The 25,566-nt window shown below is 43.2% G+C and overlaps 1 protein-coding gene across 3 annotated transcripts in view; it reads left to right on the top strand.

Moving 5' to 3' along the window:
- Nucleotides 1-310: 310 nt before the first annotated feature.
- MYO1E (myosin IE) overlaps nt 311-25,566 on the top strand; it is a 78,862-nt gene continuing 53,606 nt past the window's right edge. For all 3 annotated transcript variants that reach the window (XR_004419137.1, XM_033070466.1, XM_033070467.1), the window contains exon 1: nt 311-401. Coding sequence is in view for 2 of the 3 variants with exons in the window: in XM_033070466.1 (XP_032926357.1) it covers nt 399-401 (3 nt within the window). In the remaining variant the exon portion in view is untranslated. The remainder of the gene's footprint in view (nt 402-25,566) is intronic.

The following is a 25,566-nucleotide window of genomic DNA, read 5'->3' on the forward strand; positions in this document are numbered from 1 at the left end:
GGGGCTTGTCCCGGTGCTGATCCCGGGCGCTCCAGGAGCAGCGGCCGCCCGGGCCCTGGGCCGGAGCTCGCGAGCGGCGCGCGCCGGGATTCCCTCAGGGAATGACGTCCCGGCGCGCGGCCATTGGCTGCGCCGCGGCGAGTTCTCCATTTATGGACACAGCTCCCGCGCGGGGCAGCTCCGCTCCCGGTCCCGGGCCGCTCGTCCCCGCCGGTCCCCTCCCCTCCCCGCCCCGCTCGGGCCCGGCCCCAGCCCCGCGCCGTTCCCGGCCCCGCCCGCCGGGAGCTGCGCGCGCGGGAGGGCGGAGCCGCTGCCCCCTCCCCTCCGCCCGTCCCTCCGTCCCGGGGCGCCGGCGTGTCTGGGCAGAGCCGCGGGCAGCGCAGCGCCGAGCAGCAGCGATGGTGAGCGGGGGGTCGGCGGGGGCCCGAGCGGCTGTGGCGGGGTCGGGGATCGCGGCTGTCGCGTCCCCTCGCGCGGTGCCGGGAAGGGGCCGCGGCAGCGCTCCGTGTCCCGCTCCCGGCCAGGGAGCGCTTGTGTAACAGCGACGGCCTGTGGGAAGCCGGGCTGTGCCAGGCACTTGCCGAGGGCCGGCAGCTGCCGGCCCAGGTCGGCGCCTGCAGTCTCGTCCCGAACCCGCCCGTCCCATCGCGGGGCGCGGGCAGGGCCGGCGCCGCCTGTGGAGCCGGAGCCGCGCCTGCCGCCCTCTCCCGCCGCCTGGGGTCTGGAGAGGTGCTGGGTGTTGGGGTCCTCGGGCAGGAGGAGCCCCGGGGCAAGGGGACGCTTGCCTGGCCGAACAACAGGTGACGGCTGTGGCTCAGAGGGCGCTGGCGGAGCAGTCTCGGCGGGCAGAGCCGCTCCCGGCCCCGTGCCGCGGTGGCTGCGGTGCCGATCCCGATCCCGGGAGCGCTCAGGTGTGCCGCAGAGCCGCCGAACCGGGAGCTGCGGCACCGCCGCCGCTGGGGTGACGAGGGGACGATGTCAGCAAAACACCTCAGTGCTAGACTGAGAGGAAATTGAGGTTCGGCAGGTGAACCTCGGTTGTCTTTAGTAATTGCCTCCTGATGATTGATAATAGCTTTCATCCTGAAGTAATCCAAATAGCCATTATGTCTACCTGTTGAATCCGATGTGGTAATAAACTAGGTTAAAATCTGTAACTTTTAAACAAGTAATTTATTTAAAACTGTTCTAAAGCAGAGTACCGAAGATCTGAGTGTTAAGATGCTTGAAAAACTTCTAAAGTATTTCTGTTAAAGTTTAGCTAAGATTTAAAGACTGACCAGCCTAGTTCTTGTGTGTTCAGAGCTCCACTCCCAATGCCTTTCCAAGGATGCCTTTCTTAGCCTGCCTTTCTTATTGCCATTGCCTCTGCTTTGACTTCCTGAGGCCAGTGAAGTTGTACCTGGTTACACCTATGTGGAGCACAAATCTTTGCTTTAAGTAAAGCACTGCAGAAGGCAGGAAGCTGAAACTTCTCTTGAAGTCAGGGATAATGATACCAACTAACTCTTATAATCCTGTTTTGGTAAGGAGCTTTGAATGGGGTAGGTGCTTGTATTCCCTGGGGTTGATTGTTTTGCCAGGTGATTCAGATCAGCTCGTTAGCCTTAAGCTTTGCTGAAGTACCTGCTGTGTCATGGACACCTGTGGCACTTCTGGGCTCGTTGGCAGAGGCTTTGTCATTGCTTGGACTGCTGACATGTTAAATGGGGTTGGATGTCTTTGTTGCAGGTTCTTGGGATAAGTCTGCCTGTTACCACTAATACTTTGAGATCAGTCTGTCAGTTGATCTGCTGCGTGCTCCATTCATTCCTTCTTAATGAAAGGTTTTAATTAAAACAAAACCAAAAAATGTTTTTGGAAGTGCTGCTTTTTCAAATAATTATGCTCAAACAATTGTTTGATAGTCATTAGAAGGTAGTATTTTGTAACTTAGTTGGCAGAACGATTGCCTGGCAGAACTTACAAGGACTGCTGGTGAACATGAATCATGCTACTAATATCCTGAAACTTTATACTCATTCTCTGTGCTGTATAAAAAACTCGCATTATTCCCCTAATTTTCCCTTTGCAGTTTTGATGTCTGGAGGGTGAAAGAAGCTGAATGTTAGAAATGTTTTGTGTTTTCTAAATCGAGTCTTTTCTGCCATATCTTCTTCACTGTAGACCTCAGAGTGCCCCATTCCTGTTCTGACAGGGTCCCCAGTGCAGGGTGCTGAGGGGCCACTGACACCGGGTGCTCTGGGTGCTTCTGGGGCCAGCTGATGGAGCAGAGCAGACGCTGGTGTCACTGATCTGTCACTGGTGTCACTGATCTGCCACTGGTACCTTTGCCATCCCTGCTATGATACCTGCACTGCCCCGCCCAGCTCAGCTGGCACACTGCAGAGCTCCCTGCACTTAGCAATAGTCTGCCCCTTTTGCCGGTTTATTTTTAATCCAGATCGATATCTGTGTCCAGTTAACAAGGGTGGTTTCAGGAGGAGATCTGCAAGCATAGGATGGGTGAGCTGTTTCATGGCAGTACAAGGTAGCAGTGAGCAACAGTAGGGCAAAACTGTAGAAAAGCTGACTGGTCTAAGGACCATCTGTCAGCTTGAATTTTCTCCTGAAGTGCAGCCGTTTTGTTAGCTTTGTGTTTCAATGTTTTAAGTTCAAAATTAAAAAGATCCTAAAAGCCTCTAACAGCTTAGCTGAAGCTTTTAAGTCTTCAAAAACTGATTATTATGTCAGTGCCAAGTAGTCCCACTCCAGGGAAGGACTCTATCCATAGTATGCAGGAAGCCTCTTGGTGAAACTAAGCTGGAATTTGCTTGAAAGTGGAGCATATGGTCAGCTGAACTTTATGCTATTACCTGGGAGTTAGAACCTTCATGACATGGGATGGGTCATGGAGATGCATTGGAGGACCTTGAATTAGATAGAGAACCTGTACCAAGTTTAAAAAATGATCTTGGACCTTTCATTTAAAGTAGCTCTTTAGTCATCAGGGCATGATTGTTCCCCTGAGTAGTGTCAGCTGGCTTTGACTCTCCTAAGAATAAAAGTTTGAATGTCAATCAGTTCATGCCTTAGAAAATACTTGCTGCTACTATATTTAAAAAAAAAAAGCCAACCACAAAATCAAAGAAATGCTCCACCCCAACAACAACCCATCAGTGATCAACTTTGCCTACTTTTGCATAATCTCTGTTCCAGAGTGCTTCTGCTGAGGTTTTGTACCAGTTGGGCAGAGTGAGAAGGGAAAGCTCCCAAGAGAAAGTAGGATCAGCAGTATCTGGATTAGCTCACAAGCTGTTGAGCAAGCGAGGGTTGTCTAATATACTTATGGTAAAAAATCCAATGTGTTTCTATGTTACCTTTAACCAGTATTTCCCTGCTAAGCAATTTTCTGTAACACTGCCATCAGATGTGCATTTTATCTGGATGTACTTGGTGTCTTCTTGGTTCCAGCTCTTCAGCAAAGATGGAAGGCTGATTTTTAAAAAGGAGCCTTTTTATAGCAGTTTGACATCAAAAGAGGGCAGATATTTATAGTCCAGCAAGAAGCAGAGGATGTCTTGATTCCATGTAGTGCCTACGAATGTCTGCAGAAATCAAAGAGTGGATTAGCCTGAGGGGACTTGCTGGCCTTTAGGATTCAGTCCTGAGATAGTGAACCTATGAGGGGAACTGGGACCTTTTACTATCTTGAGTCTTTTTTTTTTTCTGCAGGGAAGTCACAAGCAAGACAGAGATGCTTCTGTATTTGAAGGGTGCTTTTCTGTCTGGTGCTGCAGACAGTAGCCTAAGCTCAAACCTTGCTTTCTGCCAAATGTGGAATACTAGGGAGGGTAACAGCATGTGCTTTGCGTTATGTCTAGAGGTGCATTAATGGAAAATCTTCCAGCTATATGATGTTTCTTTCTGGCTGATACATAAAATATACTAAAACACAGCCATAGTTGAGGTGTTTTGTTTAGGCTTGCATTGTGTGCATGCTTGTTTTTGTTTCTCGTTTACACCTCTAGAATGATAATGGGTATACTGTGTATGATAGAGCACTCTTTCAGAAGACACTAATGTATGCAGAATGTTACTCAAATGCAACTTTTGCAGCTGAAGACTGAACATGTGGTTGTGTATGTATATCTTAAGCAATTTTCTCTTAATCTCTTTTGCCTTCCAGATATGGTTTTTTTTCTGTTCTACATACATAACTAATTTATTGTGAAGGAAATGGGGTGGCAATGCTATTAGTAGTTTACTAAACAATTTGCAGCCACTTTTTCTTTGCTTAAAGGATTAACTTTCACCAGTCTCACTGCCCTGTTTTTAAGGCATTGCTGCACATGTGGCATGGGTGAAGTTACAACGAGTTTTGTCATGGTCAGCATATGGAATGTTAAACTTTTACGAGTTTTCAGTAAAATCTTAGTAATGTTCCCATCTTAACATGGAAAGTATTTTACCTTACTTGAAACATTAAAAAATTGTATATCTCTTTAGAGAACTGTTATCACCCATTGTAGTGATTTAAATTAATTTGACTTTGTAAATACCAATATGTTCTATTCTCAGTTGTAGGAATTAGTCTAAAAGTGTCATTGATCTAAATGGTCATGCACTGCTCTATCCAAGGTATATTGTAAAGAATAAAGGTTTTGGTACTCCTAATTTCAGCATAAGAAATACCAAACTCCTCTTTGGATTAATATTCTAATATAATATGCATGTATACATTTGTGATACTAATGTGTAGAACATGTAAATAAACATCTTCAGAGTTGCAGAAAAATCCTTTATGTTAATAAAGTCTGACTTAGTTGCTGCATGTTGTGATGAGGAAAGGAGCAAAAAGATAGGTGATTTTCCTGCTGGGCTCCCAGCTCTTACCTTGCCAGGCTAACCCTGGGAGCAAGTTTCCTGTAGTTACCTGAAGAGTTCTGACACAGATCATTGAAGTTCTGCTGATGGACACCAGCCTGGAACTGGCCTGCAAGTTGTTAGGCTTTTGCTTACTCTTTGGGTTTGATTATTGCCACAATAAATGGCTTATAAATGACAAGTTAATCTGCTTTCCTTTTCAGTTTCCTAAAGCACTCTTGTAATGCAATACTTCAGTCTACTTTTTTTAGGAAGCTGCATTGCAGGTCTAGGTGATGTGTGGCTACTGAAAGGCATCAAGAACTGTGTTAGGAAGGAACTTTGCACCAAATTAACAAGAGTTTTTTTTTTTCTGGGAGTTAACCGTGCTAGACTAGAAACAGTAAAATTGAAGGAGTTTTTGGAACTGGGAGGAGTGTATATATGTGTGTGCTATAAAAATAAGGATTTGGATACTATTTCGGTTCTCTGCAAGCACAGAAATCCAGGCATAGGCTTTGGTAACAAAGGGTTGGCTTGCATTACTAGTAGCTCTTTGAATTAAACCACTTTGTACTATCTAAACTCTCACCATGAATATGAGCAGCAAAAAGTTCACCTCAGCAGAAAAGGCTAAACCTTTCAGGGAAAATCATATAAAAGTTTTCTCATCTGTTGGAGGCTATTCACTTGTTCCCTACCTATGGCCTGCCAAGGAGCTTTTCTGGTTGATGCTGGTCACTAGCAAATGACCAGCATTGTTTTCAACTCTGATGGGAGTGGGTTTTTGTACTGCCTGTGTATGGGGAAGTACTCCAGGTGTATGGGGTGCCTGCTGACTTCTGGCACTGCTGTAGTCAGAGGACTCTGGATAACTGTAGTGTATTGTTTGGCTTCTATTATTTCTACTGTGGCTGTAAAAGTATTTGTAAATATCAGAGAAATATGGCAGGAAGTAAACAAGAATTTTCTCTCTTCAGATGAGGTCTGAGAGCTTGCTCGGATGTTCACTTCAGCCTCCTGTGCCACTCCTGGGGCAGCCTGGGTGTGAAGAACTGTAATTTAGTCAGACCTTCCTCGACTCAGCTCAGTCTTTCCCATCTCCTACTCCCTTCCCCACATTCCTGAGATGCCAGTTACTGTCCTGCCCAGAAAGTACGGTTGTCACTCCTCTCCTGACTCATCCTCATCTTTTAGCTTTCCTATCCTCCACCTACTGCTTTCCTCCCTCACTTCAAAACTGTGAATACCCCCTGGGGATGCCAGGTGTGCAGTCAAATCCTGGCAGTGCATGGGATCCGCTCTCTCTGCTTGACTGAGTCATTGCTGTGATCAGAAAAGGTGTCTTGGTCTACAGCTTTTCCACACACTGAACCTCACAGGTGGTTTCTGCCCCTTCTGTTAAATATGCTTGGTATAAACGTGTAAATAGCTTTGGGGCTTGGTGTCCTCTGCACAAGCAAGTTCATCTGAACCCAGGATTCCATAATATAAACAACCTAGCAAGAACGGTATTAAGAGGGTTTCTTTCCAAAGACACAGCAACATTTAATTGATGCTGGAATCACTAATGAATTGGATTCATAAATTATAAAGTGTCATTTTTAAAAATCTCTGAATTTATTTTTTTTAGCTGAAACTGAAAATACCTTTTTGAACAAAACAAATGTGAGAGCTGACAAGGAAAGCAGTGTTGGCAGTTGGAGTGTGAGTCAGAGCTATCAGAAGTGATGCTTGTTGGGAAGCCTACTTACAAGGTGCTTTTAAAATACAAAGGCTTATCTATTAATATAATTTACTGAATGTGAACTTGAAGTTAAAGCCAGATATTGGCAGATCTTGAGTATGCTTCGTGATCAACACTGTCCTGTAAGTGTCAAAAGGATTATAAAATAGGTCTGGTGCTCTGCTGTCCTGTCATGTGTGTGATTTTTCAGCTGCCAGAAGTGTCTGGTGAAAGCCACTTCTGGCTTTCAGGGGATCAGTGCTGTGGCTCTGGGATGGAGTGATGATAGATGTTTTTCTTTAGACTCCTTCAAAAAAGGGGACATAAATAGTTTATGCAGAAACATGTGCTTCTAAAAGCTATTTTCATACTTTTTTCATCGATCTGAAGTCCAAATGAGAGGTTTTTGTTGGCATTCTTGAAAGAGGATTAGCAGTCTCGTAGTGACTTGCTGCACTTGTCCCTGTACAGGAAGTGTGGGGCTTTTTTTCCTTGCCAGCTCAGAACCACTCACTGAATCACTGTCATCAGCTGAGCCTGAGTCTGTAACCACTTCTTGGTCAGTCTAATTTAAGTGTTGAAGTCATAGTCAAGTCTGAACAATGCAGCCTGATGCCCTCTATAAAACAAGCAAAATGGTTTCAATAGCTTTAAAGTCTTTCCTGCTTGTGTCTTAGAAAATAGGCTGCCTGATGTTTCATCTTGCACCCAGCACAGTCTTCTGTTTTCAGTCTGACGTTCCACAACATTTGTGAGGCTTTAAATTCTAGGCAGTTTACCAATGTGCACTGTTATCTTTTGCAGTGATTGATGTCTTTTCCTCTGCTTTGAGCTGGATATTGCTAATAGCAGGAAAGATGGAAGTTGGAACCTCTCGTTACTAATACGTTTGCAGTGCCAAGCAGTAGTTGAGAACTTGTCTCATCTTGTTTTGTTTTGGTTTTTTTTTCCCTGCCTTGAAGGATACAAGTCTGCACAAGTGCCTGAGTGCTTCCAAATGCGCTTTTGCAATAGCTTGCAAGTCTGTGTTATTCCCGACTTTGTAAAGAAGTGCACAGATGCAAAGTGTTTAATGCTGCCAATGCATTTGGAGTCCCTGGGGTTGTGAGCCCTGCACTCCTTGGTAGCTCGTTTTATGGGGAAGTACTACTGCTCTGGGGGATAACAGGCACATGGCAAAGGCAGAAGTTTACCTAGCTGTTGTAAACGGCTTTGAGCTGTTGTGCTGCTGCTGACACACCTCCTTAGCACTTGAGTTTTGGACTTACTGCAGGTGTTTTGATATCTGAACTGGAAAATACTTCTTTTGCTAAGTGGAAGCAGTATTCTTCAGGCATGTTGAGGGACAACTTTAGTTAAACCTAATTCTAAAAGCTATTTCATGGGACTCAAAAGCAAGTGCATACTCCTAAGTATTATTTTTTCTTTCAGTATTTGAGGAGCATTTGATCATTTATTAATTCTGAAAGAATTTGTTTTCCTGTACTGATACCTGCCTGTATTCAGTGCATACCTAAAGAAAGATGTGCAAAAGTATTTATAATAGTAATTGGAAACAGTCACTTATACTACAGATATACTTAAATGGGGAATTAAAAATGTAGTTAGATTCATTCCAGAAAGGATATAAAGCTCAAACCCACCCATTCTTGCTTTCAGAGCACAGAGGTATAAGCTGTCTACATAGTCTGATTTAGTAGATAAATCTATGGTATCTTCAGGTAAAGCAAAAGCAACATGGATTTTGCAGAATTATTTCTGCTGTCTAGCTAAATATAGGTGGTTTTTGAAGGAATCAGTGATAGGATGCAATCATCTAGGAAAAAATCATTTGTCATGGGAATCCATAGTCAGGGCCTTGTATCATACCTAGTTCTGTATTTTTGTTGAGTCTTGATAGTGCAATTTTAATGAGAGATAGTTAAATTAATATACTACTCCTGTCAGGAAGCTTCTGGTATCTTTCCTACCATAATTTGAATTTAAAATTTGACTACAATAAGCTGATGTATTACTAAACATGATTTTATTACATGTGAACAGAATTGCTTCAGCTGGATTTATTTTCTCCACTTAAAAACTGTGCCTCACAGTCATGTTTCCACATCTTGATGCGGTGTTGTTGGTAGTGTCCAAAGACTTTTTCAGTGTTCCCCCTCAAGTATACACTGGGAACTGCTATATTGGTTAGTAATTGCTAGATGCAGCAAATCAATGTTTCCTACAAAAACATTCTGGTCTTTGCAGTGGAAAAACAGAAATTACTTCTCAGAGCAGGGCAATTTGGATGTGTTCAGTTTTGGGGGGTATCCTGTCTCTTTTTTATGTATCCTGCAGGACTTGAGTAGACTGAAGTAAGGTGCCTTTTTGGAATTGATTGTCCCTGGTGGAGGGACGCTGCTATGGAGGAGCAGTATAAACCTGCTGAAAAATCTATTACAAGAGAGCTAAAAATGTGTAATTCTGTCCTGAGCTGTACCCAGACTGTTGACCATTATTTGCTCTGCTGTGGGTGTTGGCTTTGCAAAGCATCTCTTCCTGCTTTTTCCTGGGGTAGTAGGGAGTTCATAATCCCAGCTGTCTGCAGCCACCTTTGCTGGGTGCACTGGTGGCTCTGGCACAGTGCTCTGTGAGGAGGGACGTTCTCCCATCTGAGGGTGGGACTCAGCAGCCCCTTGGGCTTTGGTGGCCAGTACTTGCCAATGGCTGAGGGCAAAGTGCTGGCAGCAGCAGTGGTTCAGAGCCCTGGCAGGACCCAGGGCCTGTGTTGGTAATTCTGATTATACAAAGACACTGCCAGCAAATAGAGGTTGGAGTAACTTCTACAGACTGTGCTATTTGTTATGGTTTTTTTAAGAAGGATTAGTCTTGACCCAGGGAAAAAAAGTGAACTGGGATGTTTTGTAATAAAGGAGATCCTGTTATGGCTCTGTGTATGTCTGTGGAGGTCTGTGCTGAGGTCTGGCCTTTAATGAGCAAAATCTTGAGCTCCATTTGAAGCAGTGGTGGGAGTGGGCAGAATGACTTCATTGTAGGAGAGGCAACTGCTTTTGCTGTTTTGCTGTGCTTTGGTTGTTTTTTGTCTCAGCATTGAGTTGTAACCACAGAGTTTGAAGCATGAACTCTTTCAGCTGAGAAGGAAGACAGAAATAGGTCTCCAGCAGAGCAGGTCATGTTAGAAGCGTGCTTACGAGTGAAAGAGGACTTGGCAGTACCTGAGTATCCAGCATCTGCAACTTGATAATGTTGAGTGCCTGGTTTCTTAAGCAGCTTAGATATTCGTCTATAATTGTCACTCTTGTCTCTCAGCATTCTGTAATACATATCAGCATAGCAATAAAGGACTAGATTCAGTATATTGGAGAAAATAAGAATTTACCCGATTTGATACTTGTTTTAAATAACAAATCAGCATATATTCTGGTACATGGTCAGCAAACCTTGGGTTTGACAAAACTGAAATGGCTTCTGTTGTGGTTTTAAAAAGTATTTACAATCAAGGAGATTAATTTGTTCTAGCTTGAAACTCCCTTCAAGCACACAGAATGTGTTCCCTACAGCCTCCAGTGACTTTGACCTCAGTCTCAGGAATATGTAAGGAAGTGTGTGAGGCTTGACAAAGTGGTTGAACTTCAGAAACACAGAGAGAATAGATTAGTTATTTCACATAGATAGGACTGTTGGTAACTGGCAGTTCAGTTCCAGTGTCAGTAACCCAGCTGACTGCTCCAGGAGTCTTGACGCTGTTCCCATGGGTACTGTTTGTTAAAGCTTTTCTAGTGGTAATATGAATTCTGGTTCCAGGGTTCTTAATGCCTGAAATACCAGCACACCCAGTCCACAGAGACCTGATCTCAATATGCAGAATAAGTTCATGACCAGCAGTGGTTTCTTCCTGTCGTTTACTTTGTGTTTTTATTCTTGGTACATTCTAGGAGCATTTGAGAGGAAGCAGGGCAGTGGCTACTTATTCCCATATTTGGGATTGTTCTAGACAGAATGGACATCCCTCACTAAAGAGGGGTGATACAGTGTTCCTGGACAATCTAACCTGCCTCCAACCATAATCTTGGCAGTCACAGGGGTCCATTTCCTTTGCTGCTGTGCACAGTGCAGTTTTCTGCTCAGTGTTACAGTGATGGTCAGTGGCACTGGTGGGGGCACCTTTAACATACCTGGGCCATTGATTCTTCACAATACTAAAAGCTTGTATTTACATGGTTGCAATTCCTTGTTCTTCAGGGGAGCTTCCAGTGGACTATACATTAGTCATGATGTATTTTATTACAAAGAGTTGGAATTAGTGAGTGTTACTAAGTACTTTAGTGAAATGAGCACTCAAGTATTTAACAGTGGAGAAGGAGACAATATTTAGAACATCACTTTGCTTGCACCTGCTAACTTTCTCCTTGGTTTTTTTCCTGAGACTTTTACTGGAAAGGGCTCATGTCTTCTGTACAGATTTAGGGGTGAGGAGGGAACCCCAAGCCCTAAATCTGCTTTCTTAATTAGCCACTATTAAAGCCACATCGGGAAAGAAGCAAATACAGTATATTTCAAAAAAGCATTGTAATCATTGACAGTGTAGGCACTACTTCCTGCTATAATAGCTGGCTACCTTATCTGTTTCCATGCAATTTGCCAGTAAAAAGACAAACTAAGGACTGCAGAAATTGATCTCTATTTTGTTAGTCCAGAGATTGACCTTTTCTTGTTCTTAATTATTGCAATCTGTACTTGAACTGAGACTAAGTAAGTTCAACTGCATGTGTCAGAATGCCTGAAATTAATCCTTTATGGATACAGTCTTGACAGAACTAAAACCCTCCAGTTCTGAATAAGAAAGGAATGTCTGAAATCTATGCAGAAGAACAGAACATAATACAGAGTTCTAAATCCCTGTTTCAGTGCCACAGGATAAGTTTATAGACTTGAACAACTTTTTTTTTTTTCCCCAGAGCTGAGCATTTCTTTTGGGGAGAGGAATTTTAAGAGCTGTTTATTCTGAAAAGAGGCTTAGCGGTGTGAAAGCCGACAAGTGCTGAAGCAAATCTGTTTGGGCTGTACTGACCGTGCAGCCTGTACCCTTAGAGTATAGGTAGGTACTTCATAAACCACCGAGGATGTTCTGAAGGTGGTAGTTTGTAATGGAGGAGTGTGTTGTCACCACAGTTAATGAATTAGTCATGAAGAGCTATTTAGTCTGACACACCTCGAGAGTGCTCACCTACTGAAATCAGGTTTTCTTCTGTTCAGGTCATTTCTTAATGATACAGCAGGCTGAGGGGTTTTTGCACCTGAGGCGTTAGGTGACTTTTTCACTTTACTTGTCCCATCTGTGGGTCTGTTCTGAGACCAGAATACATTTAAAATGAAACAGTCAGCAGGCTTTACCCTGCAGCTCTGCGGGGGCTTCTCTGAATGTGGCTGGAGTTTAGCCTGGGACTGCAAGGGACAAAGCAAGCAAAACCGGTCCTGTCAGTTCGACTGTAACCCACCTCTTGTGGTTTATATTGGGTCAATGATACTCAAAAATGGTTAAATGGCTCTTAACTTAGTTTGGGGGAAGGGGGAGACTTCAATCAAAAGTATTAACTTTTACTGTTCTAGAAGCACTTAAGACACCGGGGAGTTCTTTCTAGTCTGCACTTCAAAATATGTAGGTGGAGAATCAGTAATTGTAAGGTGAACTACCTGTGATGAGGTATCTATGGTCATTTATCTTACATCTGAAGCAGACAGTATATTGAAAGAATATACATTTTTATTTCAAGGTTATTTTGCCTGGTAACTACACTGAGATCTTAAAGTTAGAAGTCAAGGTTGTTATGGTGTTTGTTTTGGATTGTTGTTTTTTTTTTTCCCAAACCTTTGAAAATATTTTATCATCCTGCTCTTTACAGGTGTGGAGTACTGGTTAACTGTAAAATACTAATCCTGTTGCTGTTTGCTCATTGGTGGTGCAGGTGTACAAACAGGAAAAAAAAAAAACAAAGGGGAAATTAATATCATCTGATTGCTAAAACAAAGAAGCTCAAATTTAGTAGCTAAAATTATGTTCAGGCTGGTAACAGGATACAGTGAACAATGAAACTACATTCTGTAGCTAATTGTGTCCTTTTAGGGCTTGTTTTGGAATTGTACTTGACCAATTGAAACTCTTCAGGAGAGTAGAAGTCAATTTAAATGAACGTACCAACTTTTTCTGCATCACGCCTCAATGAGTTGCCTAGGCTCTTATTTTTCTTTGTTTCTGAAGACTTTGGAATATGTCCAAGAACTAAAACTAACTAGTTTTTGTTTTTTTTAAGGTGGTGTTTGAAGTCAGGGCAGGTCAGGACACTAAGTATTTGAACTGGTGGGCGGGGGGAAAGTACTTTTCTGTTGTTCCAAATGTTCTGTTGTGCATTTGCTGCTATAGCTGTAGTAAAACATAGTTTTGCCCCCTTATTCCTGTCCTGCCTTCCAGTCTCTAATGTGACAATGTGAGAGCCTCCCAAAGTACCAAAGCTGTGCAGAGCCTTTGTGATCGCTCTGTGAATGTTGTTTTGTTCTGGTGCATTTTAATAAGGACTGAGTGGGGAATATATCTGAGGCATGTCCCTATCAGCTGCCATGGACTGTGTTGTGGAGCTCTCCTAGGAGCCTGAATTATCTAGGGAGTGAGAGGGCTAGAATCCTCTGCTGGTTTTGACAGATGATACATGCAAACTATGTTGTGCCCCCTGTGAGGGAAATGTGACTTGGCCCACAGTACACTGAGTGACAGAACATTCTTGAACAGGAAAGAGAGTAAATCTAAGAGGGAATGGTGGAATGGTCTGGGCTGGCAAGATGGTGGGAGCCTAGTCTGGTCCAGGCAAGCTGCTTCCAATTTCCATGTGAAGTTCTGCTCCTTCAGCTCTACCTTAGTAGTGCTCTTTCCATCCGTTTATAAGCCTTTAATATTGCTGATGAAATTGGTTCAGTCTGACACCTTCTCTGATTCTAACCTTGTATGGGAAATGTATATTTCTCCTCCTGCCCACAGATCAGCCATGTGGCTTTGAAGTACTTGCCTGGCTCTGGTCTTAGCTCTCACCTTCTACAGTTGCCTTCCTGATGCCTTCCCTTCTACTTCTTTAATTCTCAGCAAGCCTTTGCAGAGATCCTTTGTCTTCAGCTGCAAACGCTAAAGGACAGGCTTTCAGGGTGATTTTGGAGGTTTATCCCTTAAATGTTATCTGCAATGTAATGTGATGTCTAAGTTATGCTTTTACTAGTAGTTCTAAACAGGTTTAGGCTTGTGTATAAACACTGGGTCATTTTTCTGGTCCTTTTAAAAGTGCAGATTTTCCTGGCAGTACATACTATAGGAAAACTTGCAGTGAAATACGTTGCATAAAGGCAAAGAAGTTCTATTTTGTACTTTGCAGTAAGGTCATGGAGATGAAAATGCATGTACAGATGTACATTTGTAATTCAATATATAGTTATGTGAATGTCATGTTATTACTTAAATGCCTATATATGAAACGTGTGACTTTAGCAGTAGATTACAAATAACTTTTTATCTTCTGTAGTCCTTACAGCTACTGCTGTTGAGTGTTAGGCAATTTTTCAAAGTGCAGTAAAAGATATAAATAATTGGTACATTAGCACTAAATAGGCAGGACATGCCTGAGGATAGATGTGTAGTAGGAATCTGTGGAATAGCTGGTGTTAGATATTGCCTGTATTCCACAGACCACAAGTGTGTGTTAGAAGATACAGGGAAGCCTTTCTGTCATGCAAGCTGTCACTGAATGATTTCAAATGCAGAACATTTTTGAGCCTGCTGTCAAAACTATTTAGAAGCAATACAGCTGCTATACAACTGGACTCAACTTTTACTTTTAAATGTTCCATGGCACCTTTTTTCACTACAAATAACCAAAAGGTTTTGTCCATTTTGATAGCCCTTCTGCTAAACTGGCAATTACTGACTCATCCATGCCTAAATTAATACTGTTGTTCTCTAGAAGTCTGAGCTTTACCTGATGCTCTCCATGTAAGTGCTATGTAAATCAACCCTTGCTGAACATTGAGATTTGACAGGAGCAAATTGCAAAGCAAGATAACTGCAGGCTGCCTCCTGTTCCTCTTACTGTGTTCTAGTGAGAAAAAATTATTCTGGCAGTCAGACATTACACAAGGAGTATGCAGAAGCACATCTGCTTATCTAGTAGTCTGATTCTTTAATCTACAGACTTTGAGATGCTTACATTAACTGGATGAGACATGCTTAACTGCATAACATAGTTGTTCAAATTAACGTTTTGCTGGGGAAAGAAAGAGGCAAGGCAGATGGCTGGGATGGTTGAAGACCATCACACACATGCTCGATGTGTGATGTATTTTTTCACTATATGATGCATAGAACTTTGCTTGTTTTGTAGAAAACAAGCTTTTCTCACTTATGTGCCCAGGTTTATTTGGTAATTACCCTGGATGTACGTGCAGACTGGAGAGTGAGAGGCTGGAGAACTGCACCATGGAAACAGGGACCTGGGGTCCTGGTTGAGCATGAGGGCAGCCACGAGGGCCAGGTGTGTCCTGAGGCCATCAGGGACAAGGGAATTGTCCTGCTCTGGGTTGGGACAGCCTCACCTCCAGTGCTGGGGACACTTCTGGGCACCACATTGAGCTGTTAGTGTTCAAAGCAGGGCATGAAGATGGCAAGGAGCAGCTGGGGACACCTGGTCTGCTCAAACTGGAGGAGACCCAGGGGACACCTCATTGCAGGTACAACCTCCTCCAGAGGGGAAGAGGAGGGGTAGACACTGATCACTCGGCTCTTGCGGCCAGTGACAGGGCCTGAGGGAATGGCCTGAAGTTGTGTCATGGGTGGTGTAGTTTGGCCATTAGGGAAAGGCTCTTCACCCAGAGGGTGGTTGGGCACTGGAACAGGCTCCCCAGGGCAGCAGTCACAGCACCTGCCTGACAGAGTTCCAGGAGAATTTGATCAACACTGTCAGGCACACAGTGGGATTCTTGAGGATACATGCGGTTGGATTTTCTTGGATCCCTTCTAACTCAGGATATTCTGTGATTCTATGGCTTTAGCAAAGGTTTTGAGAATGGGAATGAGACTCCCAAACCTTGCTAAATGACCAACCTCAGAGCTTCAATTCCCACCTGAAAGGGCTAAAGCATTTCATGTCTTGTGTCTTTACTCCCCTTTCCAGCACATGCATTAAGTCCTGTAGGGCATGGTGCCCTTGGGTGACCTTGCTGGGCCCCACTTTCCAGCAGTGGTGCCTCACCTGGCAGGATGGAAGCAGTAGCAGGTGATGTGGCTGTGGACTGAACTTTTGCCTAACTTCACTCCTGGTCTGCAGCTGCCTCTGAATGCTTCACTGATGTGAGAAATCCAATCCAAAACCAAACAGTCTTTCAGTAAGTTAAACTGCAATGAAATCAATAGACATCTGAAATATTAGAATAAGGTCTTGCAATACTGCATATAAAAACTTAATAGGAAACTGTGAAGTGGGGTTATTCATCTACCTATTAAAAAGCTGAACTAGATGAGGCATTCCAGTGCATGCAGGCTTTGGGTTACATTTCTGCATTTAAATGAAATGGGACCTACAGTAGGGATTGTCTTCTGTTGCTTGTCAACAATTTACAACTTCTACTAAAGAACAGTTCCTGCTGCTGTATTTTTTATTTTGAAAAAATGTAAAGAGAAAACCCGGAGGTTTTCTTTAACGTAGGTGATTCTAATAGCTTTCATTAATTGGGTTATTAACAAGGACTGAGTTTGAAATACTAAAAATTGTATTCTCAATGGCAACACATACTCACAGATCGGTTTAGCTGCAGGCAGCCTTCATACCTTGCTTGTGTAAAAAGAAAAATCTGTAAGGAATTCCTCTGGTCTTGTTGGATTTGGACTTATTTGACTTAGTTTTGTCGATACTCTTTTGTCTGTGTTAGTGTAAAGTTATCTTGGAAGATATTTGAAGATCCAGCTCTATAAGGAGTGAAACAAATTGTCCTTAATTTCAGTGGGACGGATTAGATGGAATCTGTAACGCAGGGTTTCAGTTAGTCATCTGAAATGTGCAGACAAGGAGGAAAACATAAGATGTGTGGATTGTGTCCTTATTTTTTTGAACTTATTTTTAGAAAAGGACACTATCCCTAAAAGCAGGCTGCCTCAAAATTGCCTTTCCATGCAGTCCTGCAATTGATAGTTGGCCTAAATGCTTTTTGCAGAAGCAAATAGTTTTCTTCTCAACAAAACCTTACTAGGTGTAAATAAAACTGGCAAGTTATTACAGATACCTGGATATTTCATGATTCTTTGTTCTTTTTTAATTGTGTTCATAATTAGAAGAATTTTGATTTTGAAAGCCTCAATGAGTTTCAGTATTTTAGGTGTTGAATAATTCATTATGAACTTTGTTTACACACTATTTATGTCCCAAAGAACCTCAAACAACTTATTAAAAAAAGGCTTTACCACATTCCTTTATTCAGAATTATTCTGTGGTTAGTTACATTTGGCAAAATCTTAGCTATGTTTATGTATGGACTGGTACTCTGCTGAGCCTCAGTGAGAGATACCTGAATCCAAGTCAGGATTGGGAGCTGCCTGTTATGGATCACGCTCGGGAACCCCTGAGCCCTGCACACCCACTGCTGCAGAAGCCAAAGGGCAGCTGAGACAGGAATGAGTGGTGCTCACAGGTAAAAGGGACAAACCTGGGCAGCTGGGTGGCAGAATAAGAGATTGATCTTGGGCAGCTTGAAAACGGAACAAAACTCTTGGTCCCTTCCAGCAACTACAGTAAAAGCCCTGGAAATGTGTCTGCAGGTTTAGGATTATCCAAATGCTCATACAACATGTTCAGCCCTTAGTCAGCATTGGGGAAGCCTGTAGAAAGTGTCAATGTTTTTTAAGAAGTTGGTTTTGATATTTCTCCTGGAATGCTCCCAGCATTTGTTTTCCTTCTGATTCTTGTTCTAACTTAGGGCTACCTCAGTGTTTCTAGGTCAGGTGTGAAGAAGGCAAAGGAACTAGTGTGGAAGAAAACTGTATTGGAATGATTGGTCAGAGCTAGTTAGAATTCTGCACAGAGCAGTTAGAAATAAGGTGCAGTTGAACTGCCTTGGGTACCTGGTTATGGAGTATGTCCACCTGTGTGCCTTGCTCACAGCCATGGTGCTCAGCCAGGGCTGTGTGGCAGCACTGCACCCTTACCTGGCACAGACTGAAGGCGTAGCTACAGGTATACTGCATTTGGGTTGCTCTTTTACCACATCACTTAAAATTATTTTTCTGTTAGGCAAGATGGAGTCAAAGGCAGCATTTATAGTGTGGTTGAAAGACTTCAAGCTGCTCCTGTGGTCCTGATGGATCATAAGAAGTATGTTGTTTATCATGCTGTCATGTAAGCTTAGGAAAAAGCTACTTGAGTGCAAGTTACTTTGAAAGCCAGAACTTTATTTTTCAAGGAAACACAAATTTTGCATGTGACATGGAATGTAGAAAAAGGTAAAACTGCTTTATGGGCCTCACCAGTGTAATGAATTGCAGCAGCCAAAAGTTAAAGGATTTTGATAATGTGAGCATCTGTTCATGTCCAGGTTGTTTGGGGTGGAGGGAATGAGATGCTATTCACTGAACAGTTGTCTTGTCTGAATCAGGATATTATGTGTAGACAAGAAAGTAATTCAACTAGTTTTAGTTTATATTTTAATTCAATATTATTTCGGTTCATGTGGGTTTGAGTCAGAGGTCTGAAATTGAATGAGTCCAGAAGTTGAAAGCAAGGTACATCACAAGCATTTACGTTTAGTGTGGGTTTGTGTCAGAGGGCTGCAAGCCAAAGTCTTCGGCCACAGTTCAGCATCTGACACACTTAAATTGCTTTTCTCAATTATCCCAATTTTGAAACCTTGTGATTTAGCTTGAATTTCACCTGTCCTGGGTTTTCATTATGAAGTTTAGCTGAAGATATCGAAATGGGAAATTGAAGGGAAAAAGAAAATGCAGCATCACACTGCACCACTACAGAGGTTCTTTTGAATAAAGCTAGGGTATTAATCTGCAGTGGTCTGAAGCAGTTTCTCCTCAAAGCTGGCACTTGGCTTTTTACTTGGTTTCCCCTTTAACAGAAATCATTGGAATCTTGCAGAATCTTTGTAATGCTGAATTGCAAGGTCTAAAAGACATTTAAATTTAGTCTTTTGCATAATACTGCCAAGTCGGTGATAAAGTTACAGGTTTTGTGAAACAGCTTCTTTGGCTGGCATCTGTGCTCAGAGCATAATTATGCCAATACAACATCTGTGAGACTGAATCTAGTGCATGTTGCCAGCGGAGGAAGAAGGGTAGTTTGCAAATAGTGTGTTTGTTCACACATCTGGTAAAAGCCTAGAGTTACAAGGATAGCTAGATGTCCAAATTAATTTTCTGTTAGCTTTCATGGTTCAGGAATAATTGGAATGCTAAATATTAACATTAAACAGTCTCACATACTTAAAATAAGATTGAAGGGAAATAACTGTTTCTGTGTTAAAATCTCTTTCACAGGAACTATCACTTTAGCTGTTAAGTGAACTTCTACCCAGAGTTAATAAAAGAAGAATCCTGGGGATGCAGAAATCATAAACGTGCATTGGTAATGCACAACCTGGATAGTAACTATGAAGGCCTAGCTATTGATGGTTGTATTAAAAAATGTTGGGCCAGACACCTTCTACAGATTTCAATTAACCGTGGTGTTCACTAGAGTGGAATGAATGCTTCATATTTGCAGTGCATTTCTATGCTTACACCTTTCTGGGATGTCAGCTTCACTGACAGAGTGCAGTGAGCAGAGATCATGTGTATTGATTTTTAGTTTAATTTTCTTGGGTGACTTGTGAATTATTATGGAAATATGAGCCTGGAATTTATTATGGAAATATGTGTGTATACAGAGCCAGGATAGAAGCCTAATACAAAGTTAGAATAAATAATTTGAAACATAGGATTTTAGAGGAAGAAAATTAGACAACTGTATGAAATCTTAAGCAAGCAATCTTAAAATCTTAACCTAGATTGCTTAAGGTTGCTTACTTAATTAAAAAAAAACATGTTCAGAGAACAGCATTCTTGTCACCCAGATTTGAAAGTAACTAATAAAAGCAAGTGAGGTAAACAAGCACATTGATTAAATTACAGTAAGCCAGTTGTATACAACTGGAGTGTTACATGCTGGTTTTTTGAATGTATTTCTTCTCAAGGCTGCCCTAGACTGAATTGTTCAAAGCTGCTTTAGAAAATTAGTGCAATTACAAGTATCAGCTTTATGAATAATGTGTGTGTGGAAGATAATCTGGTCATGAGAATCTGTTTTGGATATTGGACACTCAGTGGGATCTCCTTGCCCTGGCATAATGTGATTACTGGTTAAAGTAAAAGCAAAGGATGACAAAGGATGAATGAAGCTGTGCATGAAGTTGCCTCCTGACAGAGGTGAATGTACAGCTGAGAAAGTGGGTTAGTATCTGCTTGAGTCTTCTGCACAGTGTGTGAGATTTGGGTCTGATGTTTACTGCTTCTCCCAAGATAGTTGCCTCCTGTTGGTTTTTGATTAACTGTTTGGGAGTTGAAGTGAACTTGTAAATTTGATCCCTTGACAGGATGTGTAACTTATTCCTGATGTGGAATATGCTAACAAATTCTTGTTTGTATTTATGTAATAATTAACCAAGGAAACGTTTGTTTCTGAATACACTGAAATAAATATGAAGGTTGGATTATTTTAAAGTTAAATTAAAGGTTTAGTCAACATATCAAATAGTCTTCTTTCCCACGGTGGCTGAAGTAAAATCTGATTTTTGTACGAGTATCAAAACATGACAAGTCATCGAAAGGACTCGTGTTGAGCCACATGCACGTTACCACCCAGGTGCGGGCTGTGCTGTAGGTGAGTGAGCACCACTCCCTGAGCCTTTCCCTGCTGCTGCCGGAGGTAAACAGGAAGCTGCTGCAGTCCTGGAGCTTTCATTCCCTTTACTCAGCGCTCTGTGAAATTAAAATAAACATGGAAAGCAATTTTTGCATCAGAACCTCCCCCAGTGTGGAGTTCCTTTTGCCCCCACAAACATGCTCCTCCAGGCACTGTCCCCAGCGAGAGGAGCTGACAGCTGCAGTGCAGGGGGGGACACTGGTGTGTGGGGATGGAGCGGGGACACTGGTGTGTGGGGAGCACTCCCGTGGGAGCAGGGACACTGGTGTGTGGGGAGCACTCCCGAGGGAGCAGGGACACTGGTGTGTGGGGAGCACTCTGAGGGAGCAGGGACACTGGTGTGTGGGGAGCAGGGACACTGGTGTGTGGGGAGCACTCTGAGGGAGCAGGGACACTGGTGTGTGGGGAGCAGGGACACTGGTGTGTGGGGAGCACTCTGAGGGAGCAGGGACACTGGTGTGTGGGGAGCAGGGACACTGGTGTGTGGGGAGCACTCTGAGGGAGCAGGGACACTGGTGTGTGGGGAGCAGGGACACTGGTGTGTGGGGAGCACTCTGAGGGAGCAGGGACACTGGTGTGTGGGGAGCAGGGACACTGGTGTGTGGGGAGCACTCTGAGGGAGCAGGGACACTGGTGTGTGGGGAGCACTCTGAGGGAGCAGGAGGGACACTGGTGTGTGGGGAGCACTCTGAGGGAGCAGGGACACTGGTGTGTGGGGAGCAGGGACACTGGTGTGTGGGGAGCACTCTGAGGGAGCAGGGACACTGGTGTGTGGGGAGCACTCTGAGGGAGCAGGAGGGACACTGGTGTGTGGGGAGCACTCTGAGGGAGCAGGGACACTGGTGTGTGGGGAGCACTGCTGATGGAGCAGGGACACTGATGTGTGGGGAGCACTCCCGAGGGAGCAGGGACACTGGTGTGTGTGGGGAGCACTCTGAGGGAGCAGGGACACTGGTGTGTGTGGGGAGGCACTGCTGAGGGAGCAGGGACACTGGTGTGTGGGGAGCACTCTGAGGGAGCAGGACGCCCTTTCAGCTGTTCCTGCACATCCTCCGCCCAGCGCCCTGCACTGCGCTTCCTGGAGCTCCCCTTGTCCGGGCAGCTCCCCCAGTTCAGAACAGTGACCTGTTCAGAAACGCACTGCCCTGAGCCCCACACCTGAGCACAGTCCAAATACAGATCACCCAGCTCTCACCAGACATGAAAGCAGACGTACTTGAAGTCACCTACTTGGGAAAATCCTGTGTAAACCTCACATTATGCATTGGAATTCTGCGAGAAGGTCTGCGGCAGATAAGCTCTTTATCACGGGCTCCACCCTGGTACACAGAGCACTGATTGTCTTGTCCTGCCCTACTTATCCACATTGAAACTATGCATACAAGAGCGAAGATTAAAGCAAATACCTCAGAAATAGGTGAACTTGAAACCTATGACCACACTAATGCCCAGGTTAAGAAATAAGCAGTTGACTGCGTATCTTAATTGTGGTATGAGAAGAGTTAAATGTTATAACTCTGAGCAGTGCATTGCACTAATGGAGTTTGGTGATGTCAGCACAAAGGTGCTTTTTGGTACATACTGTTGAAAAAGCAGTCTTGGCCACTGTTTTCTGCTGTGTTGCAGCTTTTGCAGTTTCATCATGCCTGTTGCAATAAAGTGTTTTTCTTTAGCCTGAACTGCCACAGGCATGTGACTACATGACAGTCTCCACTTAGAAGAAAATATCTATATTCCCTCTGGTTTGTAAATAAGTTCAGAAAAAGGCTTTATTTAAAAGGAATTAACAAAAAAACCCCCAAAAGATACTCAGCTGTAGTTTTTTCAAATTATTTTAAATTTAATTGTTATTCAGGGGGATGGTTTAGCTAATGCTTATTTTAGAAATTAGTCTTTCAGTTTTTGTGGAATTGCTACATACTTTTACTCAACTAAATTAAACTGTTGACATAAAAGCATCTTGTTTGATATTCTTGGTGAAAAGCAGTATTAAAGTAAAGTCTGTAATCGGCCATATTGTGTACTTACAATCCATACTAATTGGTGAGGACAAATATACCTAACAAAATGTAGATGTTTAGTAATTTTATTGAGAAGTGTAACTAAAAATACAACTGAGTACTTTTTTAGGATTTATGGTATCTTTCTTCTTGTAGTTAAGCATTGATTATGTAAACAATTACTGTGAATGAGATTTTTCAGTTGTTTGACAGTGCTGGTGCCATCAGTGGAAATGGATTTGGTAGATGCAGGCAGTGTAAATGATGTAGCTGGTACTCTAGCTACAGTGGAGTTCTATCTAAATGGTGTTTTACCATGAGCTGTTTTATCCCTGGAAATCCTACAAATTCTATAATTATTTCTCCATCTTTTTATTATGTGTATTTATCTTTTTATCCTTCAGTGTTGCCTTGTTATCAATTTAAATACTAAGTAATTCAGAGATATTGCAATGCTCTTAATTTGTATTCTGCATACATAAAAAGAGCAAAACCTACAGCTAAAGAATAAGACTAAAATGATTCTTTTTATTTTCTTGGTATTTCATTGCCCCACTCTGTTTTGTGTGAGGAGAGCATTGTGGTACAGGGAAGGGCTCCGAGGGGAGTCTGGGCTGAGCAGCCACTAAATGCTGTTGCGGGTACCTCGGTGAGCTGCAGCATCCCTTCAGCCTGCTGCTGGGAGCGGCCATCCAGGATCGTCCTGGACTCCAGCAGTCACCAGGTGTTCCCCAGTACAAGCCTGTCACAGGATTGTCAGCTGGGGATGCTGCCGGGACACACTGCGGCGTAAAACGCTCAGGGGAATGTCTCCAGTATCGGTCTCATGGGGAGTCAAATGTCTGTCTTTACCGTGAACAAAAGGGTCAGGAGAAGAGGAACGGGAACGGCTGCAGCCCTGCAACGAGGGCAGTGACTGAGCAGAAGGGAATTTACTGCATTGATCGTGGCCTGATGGTCTAAAGCTTGGTGCTAAAGCCTGAGCTTCCAAAATCTGCGAGGTGGGGCAGGGGAGTGAGTGTTGACATCAGCTAGAATGGGACACGGCTGGGATGGTATTTTTGTAATGTGCCAGGGGTTTTACTTGCTCCGAAATTTTCCACTGGAACCAACGCAGTGCAGGAACTCCAGCATCCACATGCTCCTCACTCCAGCGTGTGATGAGATGCTGGTCCCACGCATGGAGCCTCTGAGTCACTGCTCTGAGATTCCTCCCTCTGGAGAGCACGTGGGAAACTCCCAGTGGACCTCAGTTTAGTATTTAGTTTCAGGATGATCTAGGAAAAATATTTTTAGTCTTGTGCTATAGCAGAGGCAGTGTCATGTTGTCTGAATCTTCTGATGGAGTTTTCAAAATACATTTTTCAATTAAAGACCATAATAATATTATGTATAAGGTTAATGATTGCTTAAACCCCTTTGAAACCTGTCTTTAATGGAGAAGAGTGACACACATAAATCTATTACACTTGAAGGATTGACACAGCCAAGATGAAAACATCTCTTGTAATTTATCTCTTACATTTCTTAAATTGCATTATAGGTATATACAGATGTAAACTGCATATACAATTCACAGATCAAGAGTTAGAGTGCATGAATGCTGCTCAGTGGAGGGTGGGGATGGTGTGTATGCACACAGATACATGGACTAAAAGTTGCTATTGCAAGGCAGCCAGGGCCTGTACTGATCCACCAGTCCCAGGAAAGCTTGCTGCTTTGTGCCACAAGGAACAAGCCAGACTTAGAACAGCCCTGGAGACTGTTCAGTAAGTGAAGGAAGACAATAAATCTCTAAGAGCAAATCAACCATATTAAGTTGTTAACATTGTTGCATTTCCTTAGGAAAATTACTGCTTTGGAACATCAGGACAAAGCCCAACAAGCTAAATGAGGGTTCACAGTTCAGTAACTACTTCCCAGTATCTGCCTGCAGTCTCTGTAACTTGTTGCAAAATCTTAGGCACATTTGCGCCATCTTCTTTTGAGCTCTTTCCCATCCTTATTTCAGTCCGTCGTGTAACTACCTTATTAAAAATAAATTTTCAGAACTTTTAGTGAAAGTTAGTACTGATGCCACAGATGAGCCTTGTGGTCAAATACTGAAGTAACTTCTATTTTAGTAATGTCCTGTTACCTTAGAAGAATGCCAATGTCATTTCTGACTGCCGAAAATGAGCATGATGTGGAAATCCTGTAAACTGCCATGTTCTCTTACTCCTGTTGTGTTAGAGCGTGCATTTGCTGTCCAGGTGAGCAGGCTCTGGTTGCTGTCTTGTCTCCTCCCGGCCCTGGCTGCAGGGAGGTAGAGCCTGGCTGCTCCAGGCCCCAGAGCAGGAGGTGGTGGTGGGGAGCTGCCCTGGGGCCAGGCTGGAGCAGCAGCACCTGCACAGGAGCTGACGGGAGCAGGTGTTTGGATCACTGAGATCTGCAGCCTGGAACCAGCTCTGGGCTCAGTCATTCAGGTCGTGTTGGGCTGCATCTACCCCTTGTCTCAGAGCAAGCAGTGAGAACTCTGACTTTTCCCCCTAGATTTTTTTTTTCTCAGTATTATATTCCCCTAGCTGTGGTTTTTTGGATATTAACCTGCTAGTAGTTTCCATTCTTTGGTATTTTTAGTTCTCAGTTTAAGATGTCTGTCCTGCTGCTTAGATGCTCAGTATTTTTGCTTTGCTATTTCCTCAAATCTTTAAGAAGTGCTTTTCATCTCCCTTAATATTTTCCTCATTTTAAATTTAAATAAATGGCCTTTTATCTTTGTCCATCTTGCTGCTTCTGCTGTCTTCCTTTAATTTCCTCTCAGAAATATGGTCACATAATTGCAGCCAAGAAGTACTTTTTCTAATATAAGATATACAAGAGCTGTTTTGGAGCACATTTGTTCACTATAGCTTCTTGGTTTTGATTATCCCAGTCTAGGACCAAAATTCACATTAGGTATTTTTGTAATATTCTCTGGGAACAGCAGACCCTTTCACTTTTTAGAAATATGTGAAAGATTCCTCTA

Source organism: Catharus ustulatus, chromosome 12 (genome assembly GCF_009819885.2).
Source record: "Catharus ustulatus isolate bCatUst1 chromosome 12, bCatUst1.pri.v2, whole genome shotgun sequence".
NCBI lineage: Eukaryota > Metazoa > Chordata > Aves > Passeriformes > Turdidae > Catharus > Catharus ustulatus.